Raw genomic sequence first — 12,823 nt, forward strand, 5'->3', positions numbered from 1 at the left:
TTTCTGCCTTGTTGTATAGCTATAGCCTCGAAATCTTCATTTCATTGTCCACACTGTGGGTCAGGTGGGCTGCCAGTAATGTTCCACAACAATGAATGAGATGGTAAGTAGGAAGTATTAATGTCAATGAGTATCTTCAAACTAAAAATAGTAAATACTGGCAGAAATACACATCATTTCATTTACTCTTGTAATGCTTAGGAACTACCTTTCAGATGAGGAAACCACATGCATTCTTGATTTGTTCAGGGATCAGAGACAAGATACTGACCCTGTTCCTTTCTAATAAATTACTGAACAATTAATATACGTATTATTTTGCTTTTCCACAAAATAGCCATAAATGATGAAGCAGATTATGAAAGTACATAGATGTGCAATATTTTACTTTAGTGTGGCTTTGTGTTTTGGAACAATTCCTGGAGTTAAGACCCATTTTAATGTCTGAATATGGGCTGCTGTCAAGTGGATTATTTAATTTGGTATTGCTAACCACTGAAGTTGTAAGGAAAGGGAAATAGTTTTATAGTTTGTTCCTCCCACAGGTCATAATTTAGATGTGGACATCAGGATGTTTTTCTTGGCTTATCTCATCCATGTAGTTTTCCTTTGCACATCTGTTACATAAATTACTAATCTATTTCCTTGAAAGGTTGCCAGTTTAAGTCACACTTAATAGTGATCAAGGGGTCGGTACCTTTTGGAAAAAAGAGTTAAATGACAGGCTTTGAGGGCAGAAATCCAGTTGCCATTCATCCTGGTCGAAGTGTTTTGTTTTTTGTTTTTGGACCAATTCCTATATTTTTTGAAGCATTGAATAATCATACATGATTTCTAGTGTGTGTCCCAAAAGACTATGTTGGACTATAAATATTTAATGATCTTTCTTATAAAATGAGGTATTTTAGTTGCTGTGTCTATAAATTTTTTTCTTTCTAGTGATCAATTTATATATACTTTAATAGTCTGGTACATAGTTTGCCATTTGAAACTAAATTTGGAGTGCTGACTTCTTTAATGATTATTCATTTTGTGTAGTCTTTCCTGACCTTGAATTCTACATAAACCATAAAATAATGACTTTCTGTTTTTTTGGCAAAAATTCTTAAGATTTATTATTTCGGCTAGTTACATCTTAAGACAACTTTATAATTAAAAGATAAATCAGTTGTTAGGAATCTCAGAAAGTTTAGATGTGGGTCTGGTTACTTTGGGCTTATGCAAACTAGTATTGAATCAATACTGGAAATTTCCCTGGAATATTATTAAACTCATATATGCAAGAGCCAAGTATTTTTTTGATGAACGTCGTGAAATTGTATGGACTTGGCATGCTGGTTTTAAAGCTTGAAATCTTTAGATAAAGATATCATTCAGAATACTGATAATCTGTAATGGGTATTTTTAGAGATTAAAAGAGAAAGTAACATTATGAATTGGTTAATGTCAGTTACTGATAAAAGTTCTTAGATTACTTTTTTCTTTTTTTTGCATTACATTTCCTACTGTGTAACCATTGTCCTTTCTAAAATGCAGTAAATTCATGATAGATTTTTTCCGTTGAGAGTTTTAACTTTTTAAAACAGATCTAGATTTGTTAACAGGAAATGTGTATAATTTTGTTAGGATCCAAATCTGACTTGCATGTGTGGGAACTAGCCACTTTGCTAAGCCAGTCCCTGGCATCTACCTTGTAGTTCGGCTTTGTTGTGCTCCAATTCTGGGGCTGTGGTAACCAACTTAACTTTTTTGTAAAAAAGGACTCAAAGAGGAGTTCCCGTCGTGGCTCAGTAGTTAACGAACCCAACTAGGAACCATGAGGTTGCTGGTTCGATTCCTGACCTCACTCAGTGGGTTAAGGATCTGGCATTGTTGCCATGAGCTGTGGTGTAGGTCATAGACACGGCTCAGATCTGGCATTGCTGTGCCTGTGGCGTAGGCCGGCGGCTACAGCTCTGATTCGGACCCTAGGCTGGTAACCTGCATATGCCCTGGGTGTGGCCCTAGAAAAGACAAAAAGACCAAAAAAAAAAGACTGAAAGAAAGCCAGCCTCCAGTACTGGTGGTGAGTGTGAGAGTGCTTCAGAAAATGGTGATTCATAGACAGAAAATAGAAATTTTACATACATTTAGAGAGGAACATGCCGGGTTTGATGATGGCCTTGCATTGATGACACAGTCACATCTATATGGAATCATTAAAAGAAATTTATGGAAAGTGTTCCACCATGCAAAAGTTTCTTACCTAAGAAATAAAGTTTGGTGAATTTAAATATTGGTTACCTTGTGTTGAGGAAGTATAATATGCACATGATACTTTAATTATTGATTGAATCTGAGAGTTTGTCAGGAGTCTCTATAAACATAATTTTGAAGATAAGCAAAGATTTTCATCTTTCAGTAATGTATGTTAGGGATTTATTCTTAGAGTTTTACCTGCAGAGTAGTGTTCAGTGTTTTAGTTTGCTCCCTGTTCACCCCTCCCCCCAAGTAAAAAATACTTTCACCAAAAATAGTTTTATAGAATTTATCTTTCCACTTTATCTGTAAGTAGTACAAATGGAGTGTAAATTCTTAAGATTATAAGAATACTGTTCTGTATCAATCAACAGTGTTCAGTAATAGGAAAACATCAAAGATTAAAATTCTGTAGTTCTCTTCTCCACACCCATGATAATACCTGCCTGAACTATTGTTGAAATTGAAGGCCAGCATTAGTTAGAATGGATCAAAGGATTTGATAGTAGAATTGATGTGAGAATTAGCTTTTGATTTAAGAAAGGAGTGTATAGTCCTTGGGAGTTCCCGTCATGGCGCAGCAGAAACAAATCCCACTAGGAACCATGAGGTTGTGGGTTTGATCCCTGCCCTCACTCAGTGGGTTAAGGATCTGGTGTTGCCGTGAGCTGCGGTGTAGGTCACAGACACAGTTCGGATCTGGCATTGCTGTGGATCTGGTGTTGCTGTGGCTCTGGCGTAGGCCAGCAGCTATAGCTCCAGTTAGACCCTAGCCTGGGAACCTCCATATGCCACCGATGCAGCCCTAAGAAGACAAAAAGACCAAAAAAAAAGGAGGGGGAAGAGTATAGTCCTTAATTTCCTTACAAGTTAAAACAATTAGAATTTCAAAAATGCTTATTTACCAGTTAGGGCTGCCTTTCTGTTGTCTATGGGGAGGGAACAATTAAAAGTAGTGTCTTTATTAATATATTTTCTGTGATTTTAATGTCATATAGGCAAGCAGCTTGAGTTGGACTTAGTTTTTCTGTCTGTACCATGTTTCTAAAAATGTACTAGGTATCTAGTTATAATATATAACTTGATCTTTAAGTATCCCAAATTATTCTAAAGTTAGAAGCTTTCAAATGGGCTATGGGACTCCCTTCCCCTCTCAATAAAACCTAGCAGTAAATTGCTCTCTAATATTTATTTAGCTTCATTTTTTAAGTATAAATTCTTGTTATTTTTTAAAGCAGCAGGTTTAATATTTTAGCATTTAGCATTTCAATATTCCCTCTTGAAAAGTGAAGAGGAAAACAAGATACGTAATCTAGCATAATCTGCTGTGTAAAGAGGTGAAGTCATGAATAATATGCACATGAACAAGTGAATTGAAGTAGGGTATATTTGTATTTTTAAGTAACCAGGTTACTCTTTTCTGAAAGCTACTTTTGAAGAAGAATGGGCAAGAGAACCTCAGATTCTAGATGTCTTCAATTTTAGTTTTTTCCCATTTGAACTGATATTTTGTTTTTAAGATTATGTGTGTTTAATAGAAGGTACACTGGTTTCTTTTCAACTGGTAGTTTGTATTTAATTTTAATAAAATCAAAGAAAATGTAATTTCCATGACTCAATGTATCTTTTAACATTAATTCAGCATTTAGTAGCTCAATTTGTTTTATCTTATATAAACTAGTAGGCTTTTCATTTAGCTCAGATGATATTACTCATTCTCTGGTTTTAGGGTATAATGTAAATAATAGAAAATGGGCCACATTTAATTAGAATTAGAAAACGTAATGAAATTTGGATGTTTATTGCTTTTTACTAGTCATGTGATCCTGGGAGTAGTTTATTTGAATTTCTCTCCTAAGTAGATGCTATTAAATATTTTTCCCTTTCTCACTCAAATTTTCTATTTATTCAGTTTATTCATTTATGTTTTGGTAGGAGAGCTTTTGCTAGTGCCATAGCACTAGGGAGAAGGTAGCAAGCATTGAGTTTGTTGTTTCTTCTGCAGTTTTCAATATTTATTTCATTAGTTTTCTTCTTAAGATAGGAGAGGGAGTGCTGTAGTTTTTCCCCATGGTTTAGCACTGTAACTATTTTGTAACTAAGATACTATATAATCAAATATGGTAACATCTGCTTTAGCAACATTAATTCCTCAATTAACTTTTCATTGTTAAGACATTACTCATTGTAGGAGTTCCCCTTGTGGCTCAGTGATTAACGAATCAGACTGAGAACCATGAGGATGCAGGTTCATCCCTGGCCTTGCTCAGTGGGTTAATGATCTGGCGTTGCTGTGAGCTGTGGTGTAGGTCGCAGACGTGGCTTGGATCCCGAGTTGCTGTGGCTCTGGCATAGGCCCGTGGCTACAGCTCCGATTGGACCCCCGCCTGAGAACCTCCATATGCCGTGGGAGCGGCCCAAGAAATGGCAAAAAAAGACCAAAAAAAAAAAAAAAAGACATTACTCATTGCTTTGTGTTTCATTTTCAGATCAAGAATAGGCTTTGGTTTTTTGTTTTGTTTTGTTTTGATGGATAGCAGATAATCCAGCCAAGTGGATAAATGTCTTTCCACCTCTACACCCCATTTCTATACACTCAGATTTTCTGCTAATAATGAAAGTTATGTATTTGTTGAATTTAGGAGTACTAGGTTATTGACCTTAAATTTCTTAGTATTCACAGGACTGTAGTAACAGGTAACTTGGTTTTAAAACACGAGTATTAAACCTCTAAATGTTTAGCTTGTGGATAAGGGTAATGTGGTGAAGACCATGATCCCCTGATGAAAAACGAATGTCACGTGGTCCATTATGTAGCTTTTGGAGCAAGTATTCTTAAAGCTATTTCTTTGCTCTGTTGGTTAGAATCATTTTTTAAAAGGAGCAAATTTTCCTGGCCTGGGTAACTTGTTACCTGAACAAACTGTCTTTGTCACTGTTCATTTAGGAATGTTTTATTGTTTTTAAAAGGTTTTTTTAAATACTGCTATTTTACAGGGAGCATAATATATTTTTACCTCTATCATAAAAGTATCTTCTGAAATCTTAGTAGCTTTAAGATTAAGAGGTCATGTAAATACAGGTTTTAATGTTGGGAATCATTCTTCCCTAATACAGCTTTGTGTTTCGCTTTTTTTTTTTTTTTTTTTAATCATGTTTCAGTATTAGGTACTTAAATTGTTCCCTGTGGTTTTACACACATAGCTTTTGGTATATATATTTTATTATGTATACATATATGTTAGGTACTGGTTTGCTGCACTTACTTGTTAGCCTGGTAACAAGACCTTGGAAGTACAAATAATATGTGGTCTATCTACCATGATTCTTATTTGCCTATAAATAGTTAAAATGTTGCTAATGATGATATAGTACTTTAGAATTCTTAATGGCATTTATTACTTTTCCCTTGGTTACAACATAATGTTCATGGGGAAGAATTTGCCAAATACAGGAAAAAGAAAATAGACAATAAAAGAGCCCATTATTTAAAACCATTACTCTGAATATTGTATTTGTCTCTGTCTCTTGCTGCCTCTGTTTTTCTGACTCTCTTGTGTCTTTAAGTGTGGATATTCACACAGCAAAACACAACTTTAACCTAAACACATAAGTTTAACCATCTAAAAATAGTGCTAAGTATTTTTTCCTGATCAAAGAATGAAGTCTTTATAATAACTTTAAACAAAAAGTAGAAACCATATGAAAAATACAGACCTATTTGACTTTTTTTTTAAGAAGTAAAATTTTAAGGCTAGGAAAAAGACTTCTTGCTAATAAATCTGTTTCATTTTTCATATTCTTTTATTCACAGTTAGGACTGGATTATGTGTATCCTTTGTCTTTTTCGGGGGGTATTTATTTTAGCAAAGCATATTCTTGAACTTCTAGCAAGAAAAAATAGCATAAGGACTAGTAAAGTTTTTTCTTATTCATTTTACTGATTATTCTTAATGCAGATTGGAAGCAGCATTGACCATCTTGTGAGTAAAAGCTTTATTTTAGCTCTTACTTTCAACCAAGTTTGCCTCTACAACATGGACCCAAACCATTATCAAATAAATTAACTTGATATTTTATCAGCAGTGAGCAGCAAAATAAGCAGAAAATGGGGAATAAAGTGGAAGACCAAAATGAACAGTAATTATTTACAAATTGAATAATCAATCCTTGACTTAACTGAATATCGGCTGTGTTCATATAGCCATAGAAGCATGTGTACAGGACTTGAGGATGGTAACTTGTAGTAGTTGGCATTAAAAATCCAGTGAGTGAGTAGTGCTGGCTTGTTCAGAGTTAAGTATTCTCTTTGGGGACTCTTAGTCCTGCCCTACTTACTATTGCTGGAGTGTTTTGAGGGCAAGTGTAAAAGTGTATGTATAAAAGCACTGTGGATTGATTGTAGTTGTGGATTTTATCCTTATAAAGGCAGTGGTTTAATATTGCTTTAAGGTGAAAACCTTCAGAACGTGAGCAGCTTCTTACATACTTTACTCCGGTCATTCCCTGGTAATTTCCTATAATTTTGTTGGTAGAACAGATCCTTGACATTTGTCTGAATTTTGTGTGTGTTTTAAAAAAACTGGTGAGAGATCCCCCTCTAGTGTCTGAATTATCCATTCTTAAAACAATCATAGGAAGTTTTAGGAATTAAACTAGATTTTTTTTCCTTTCACATCTGGACATAATTTTTTTCTTAACTTTCTTTTTTTGGGGAGAAGGAGGGAGTTATTTTCCTTTCTTTAAAAGGTCACTGGAATTATGGGTAGGGTGTGGATTGAGGGCAACAGAAAACATGGGAAAGGAAGGGTCAAAAATGCCATTTCTACCTTTTTAGAAATAGTTATTTTTAAATGATCTGGAATAAGGCCAAACTATACAGTGTTGTTTTGTTTTAGTTTACATTTGCTTCTGAATTAAGTGCAGCTTAAAAATACTTTGTTTTGGAATTCTTTATGCCATCAGACCTCATCTTAAGAACACTGCAGTTTCTGGAAAGCAACCATTTCATTTAAAATAGAGCCTGATACTCTTCATGGAAGTGTTCTAACTTTGTTACTTTTTGTTATTTTGTTGCCATATTTTACCATGGATATACTTTATATTATGATGGTGTGCTAATGGCAAGGTGTCATTTTACATAGTTCCCATTGTTTTTCAACGGAGGAAATAAGGAAATTCTTAAATTATTGGCTCTCTGCCACCTCACCCTCTTAAACACACAGCACTCAAACACACAGGCCTTCAGTTAAGAATCTTGTGAAGGGTTAGGGAAACAGGACCTTTCTCATTTGACCCATGGGCTTTTGTAGCTTGAACAAGGAAAGTAGTGTTCTAAACGCTACAGCATTTATGAAGGCTCTAGTAAAAATATTTCATGTACGTGGACTAGAGATTAACTCTTTTCATCTTGTTCTCCAACAAATTAAACAATGAAAACAGATTGCAAGTGCATTCTTGGCCATGCAATGCTTGGATGAATTTTAGTCCTAATTGCTATTGTTCATTCCCACAGCTGCATTTTGACACTTCTAACTGCCCAAGTCACGCATTCTTCAGCCAGTAGGATAAACAAAGCATTTTGAAATCCATTACTTTGTGGCATCTTAAGTTGCATGCACATAGGTCATTGGCTGCCTTTATTTTATTTTGGTTCCATTGTTGGCAAAATTAGAAAAAAAAATTATTTCTTTACATTTATACATAAAAAATTTTGTGATAGAATTATAACTGGGTTTTATATAAAAATCCATTAATAGTCTTAAATTTTGAAGGAGGCCATAGAAATAATTTGTATTTTTGTTATCAAACCAGTTAGGAGACAGCTTTTCTCTGAGATTTGAAAGAAAGTAATAGGATTTTGCTTTTCTATTTTAGTAGAACAGTGTTCTGAATGTAAATCTAGAAGCCACATTTATTCTGTGATTTAGCATGTCATTTATATGCATAATGGTTCCTTTAAAATTTGAATACTGTTTATTAATTGAAGTATTTGAAATAAATGTGAAAATTATATTTGAGAAATTTGAGTGCCAATTATAACCAAGCTTTCCTCATTTAAAAAATTGAACTTTGTGATGACTGAAAAACCGTACAATAAAAGTGAGGTATGTGTAACTTAAGTTACCAAATTTTTATTTTTTCACTTTTTCTAAAACTTAAAGTCAGTGATTTGAATTACCATATTCACAGGCATCTGATATAACAATTCCTCAGTAATCGGAGCTTTAGATGTTAAGTTAATACTACTACAGTTTTACATTTTCACAGTATTTATTCCTCAGAATGTCTTTGAATTCTTAAATCCATGTAAGCATGAGAATTTCATTTTTATTTTTATTTTTATTTATTTATTTATTTATTTTTTTGTCTTTTTGCTATTTCTTGGGCCGCTCCCGCGGCATATGGAGGTTCCCAGGCTAGGGGTTGAATCAGAGCTGTAGCCACCGGCCTACACCAGAGCCACAGCAACGCAGGATCCGAGCCACGTCTGCAACCTACACCACAGCTCATGGCAACGCCGGATCGTTAACCCACTGAGCAAGGGCAGGGACCGAACCCGCAACCTCAGGGTTCCTAGTCGGATTCGTTAACCACTGCGCCACGACGGGAACTCCAGAATTTCATTTTTAATAACCAGACATTTTGCCATCTCACGTCTTAAATGCAAGGTGTTCTTTTCAAAGTCAGCTCTTTCTTATAAAAATATTATTTAATATTTCTAGACTCTAATAGGTGATACCATCTCTAGTAATAATAGTTAACATTTATTGAGCACCTCCTATGTCCACTGTACCTTTGTGTACCATTTATTTGATAAGGTTACCCTTGAGGTAGTAGTATTCTTCCTTATTCCCATTTTATGTTTGAGGAAATTGAGATTGAGGGAATTAAAACAGTTTTGCCAAAGATCACGAAGTAATAGAAGTCACGTCTTTCTGATACCTAGAAGCCATGTTCTTGACCACTGCTGAAGTCTTAAATGGAAGGTCTGCTGGGCTGTTATGTAGCCATTAAAAGTGAGAGTTACAGTGACTCTATAGTGACATGAAAATTTGAATGATACCATAAGTGAAAAACAAGGATTGCAGTAAAATGTTCATAGTGGTTCTAAACATCTTTAGAATGTTATCTTTAATTTTTTTCATTGCTTTTTAAAAATATAGTATAAATAATGTTCAGTTTTTATATAATTTTGCACATTAATTTACAGAATTTCTATAAGCAAGAAGGCTAAGACTGCATGTAAACCAAGTCTGGTCAGCACACTGACAACTTAGGTTTATAATAGACTCTATCATGTTCAATTTCCTTTTTAATTTGACCTAAAGCCATTTTCTACTGGATTTATGCCAGCTCTAATGTAATCTCTCATCTGTATTCTTAAAAGGCTAATGGAATAGTAAAATCTTCTTAAAGATAACTTAAATGTGTTATATAGTGTCCTTGGAGTAGCTTGTGCACAAAAGATGTTTTCTTTCCCACCCTGTAGAGGTATCTCATTAGGACACCCAGTAGTGTCATTATTAAGTTTTCATGTGTTTCTCAGTTTTGATGCTAATCTTTGTGCGTATGTGCGTGCATTTTTTTTCTCTGCAGCACCAATGTGGTTATGAATTATTCAGAGATCGAGTCTAAGGTTCGAGAAGCAACGAATGACGATCCTTGGGGACCTTCTGGGCAACTCATGGGAGAGATTGCCAAGTAAGTGATAATTTGACTCAGCAGTGCAGAAAGAATCCAACTATCTTTACACAGAAATGTGAAATTTTCTTTCAGTTTTAAACTGTTTAGCTGCCAGATATAAATTTTGCATATAATCACTCATATATTAACGGAAGAAGTTTTACACAGGATTCATTCTCCTTAAATATTTGCTCAAAAAAATGAAACAAAAATTTTCTTTTTCAGTGAGGCTTAGAGACTTACTGAAGTTTACTATATAAAATTTTGACAAATACATATAAAGTAACTTGAAATAAAGCTAGGAAAAATTTTTTCCGATGAACATCTGGACAGCTATGCCAGTGAATAAAGGGCTTGTAAAATATGATATTGATTAGTGGGACTTATGAATGTACCAGATATAAAATACAAGAAAGACATTTTTAAAGAAGCATATAGCTTAAATAACTTTGAATTAAAGTTATTAATTTTTTTAAGTTCTTTAGAAAAACATGGAAAACTTAGAACAAGCCTGCCATCTACTGTCAAAATTAACATATTGCAAACTCTTGAGGAAAATGATTCTTTTTTCAGGGCTACATTTATGTATGAACAATTTCCAGAACTTATGAACATGCTTTGGTCACGAATGTTAAAAGACAACAAAAAAAATTGGAGAAGAGTTTATAAGGTATGGGTATTAGTCTGTATTTACTGTTTGACATGTTGAAGAAAAATGCTTGAAATTTTAAGGTGTACATACTTTACTGATTATGAGGTCATTGAATCCTAGAATAGGATATTCTAAAACAGGAGTTCTTGTTGTGGCTTAGTGGAAATGAATCTGACTAGCATTTATGGGGCTTCGCTTAGTGGGTTAAGGATCCGGTGTTGCCATGAGCTGTGGTGTAGGTCACAGATGCGACTTGGATCTGGTGTGGCTGTGGCGCAGGCCAACCCCTACAGCTCTGATTCAACCCCTAGCCTGGGAACCTCCATATGTTGAGGGTGCAGCTCTAAAAAAAAAAAGACCAAAAAAAGAGAATATTTTAAAACATGTAAAAGAAGTATATTTGTTATTTGTATTCTGTTTTCTAGTCACCATAAACAATTCTTCATATATTTGTGTATATCAGAAGTAACTGTAATAGTAAGTATGTTTAGTGTATGAGCAGTTAAGATGAAAACCACCCTCTAATATGGTTTATCTCTACATAAAAATTTGCCAGTATTATTACAGTATTGTGCACCACAAATTTTTTTTTTATTTTTTTTTTTATTTTTGTCTTTTGTCTTTTGTTGTTGTTGTTGTTGTTTTTTTTGTTGTTGTTGCTGCTATTTCTTGGGCCGCTCCCGCGGCATATGGAGGTTCCCAGGCTAGGGGTTGAATCGGAGCTGTAGCCACCGGCCTACGCCAGAGCCACAGCAACGCGGGATCTGAGCCGCGTCTGCAACCTACACCACAGCTCACGGCAACGCCGGATCGTTAACCCCACTGAGCAAGGGCAGGGACCGAACCCACAACCTCATGGTTCCTAGTTGGATTCGTTAACCACTGCGCCACGACGGGAACTCCACAAATTTTAAATGTAATAAGAAATTCTGAAATATTAAAGTTCTGACATTTTAAAATTTACAAATACGTACTCGTCATTAGATTCCTTTCATTTTAGTTCTAATCTCATCATATAGTGTAGAATTCTAAAATAAGATAGTCAGAATTCCCGTCGTGGCTTACTGGTTAACCAACCGACTAGTATCCATGAGGACATTGGGTTGGATCCCTGGCCTTGCTCAGTGGGTTAAGGATCCGGCTTTGCATGAACTGTGGTGTAGGTTGCAGACACGGCTCAGATCCTGTGTTGATGTGGCTGTGGCGTAGGCCAGCAACTATAGCTCTAATTCGACCCCCTAGCCTGGGAACCTCCATATGTTGTGGGTGCGGCACTAAAAAGACAAAAAGCAAAAAATAAATAAATAAATAAAACAAGAGAGTAATTTGTTCTTCTATCCCCACTGTATTTTCTTGCTGCTTGGAATGTTTTTCTGGGCTTTCCAAAGTGACATAATATTCATATTTGAAACTTTGGAAGCAAGATTTCTGGCTTTTAGTACTGAAATTCATTGCTTTATTTAGTCTTTGTTGGTGATTGCTTCTGAAAACATTGACTCATTCCTTTAGCTTGTATAGTATTAGTGATGAAATAATTGAAATTTCTATAAATTTTTTTAAATTAGAGGTTTTTGTTTGTTTTAATACTTCTTGGGTAAACTATGTTTTTAAAGAATAAATCTTGTGTAAGATAAAAGTTTTTTGCCCCTCAGTTTCTCTAACCTAGCTAGATTTCCGTAGATCTGATCATCGATGGTGAGTTCAAAATATAGAATCCACTGGTTTTTAGTGCATTCACAAAGTTCTATAGTAGTTACTACTATCTAAACCAGAACATTTTTATTACCTCAAAAAGAAATCCTATAATTGTTTTTTTCTTCTGTTTATTGGCAACAAGTTTTTTTTTAAACAAAAGCCATATCATTACCCCCCCCCCAAATTAAATTTTATCTGAGGAAAATGCTGTGGGATCATGTAATTACCATTATTTTCTTTAAGCTGGTATTTCTAACAATGAAACTGAACCAGCTAAGTGTTCGTTTATAGCATATATTCAGATATTTCTTAACATCCAAATTTTTAAAAAATCTTTTGACATATGGTATCTAGTGGACACTTGATAATTATTTACAATGTTTGGTGTATGAGGAACTTTAAATTGATAATATGGATTTTTTTAATGTATTTAAAGTTTAATGTAAAGAAACATACACATACATACACACAGATTATTTATTTGCTAATGTTAGAATTATTTTTTACCAGAACTCTACAAGATTTTATTTTGTAAATCATTTGATGCTTTTT

The 12,823-nt window shown here is 34.5% G+C and overlaps 1 protein-coding gene across 2 annotated transcripts in view; it reads left to right on the forward strand.

The window, feature by feature from the left end:
* The window catches only part of CLINT1 (clathrin interactor 1), a 57,831-nt gene that overhangs the window by 20,039 nt on the left and 24,969 nt on the right, over positions 1-12,823 (forward strand). For both annotated transcript variants that reach the window (XM_021076894.1, XM_021076893.1), the window contains exons 2-3: positions 9,838-9,942; positions 10,498-10,594. In XM_021076894.1, the coding sequence (XP_020932553.1) occupies positions 9,838-9,942; positions 10,498-10,594 (202 nt within the window). The remainder of the gene's footprint in view (positions 1-9,837; positions 9,943-10,497; positions 10,595-12,823) is intronic.

The sequence above is a fragment of the Sus scrofa genome, chromosome 16 (genome assembly GCF_000003025.6).
Source record: "Sus scrofa isolate TJ Tabasco breed Duroc chromosome 16, Sscrofa11.1, whole genome shotgun sequence".
Classification (NCBI taxonomy): Eukaryota; Metazoa; Chordata; class Mammalia; order Artiodactyla; family Suidae; genus Sus; species Sus scrofa.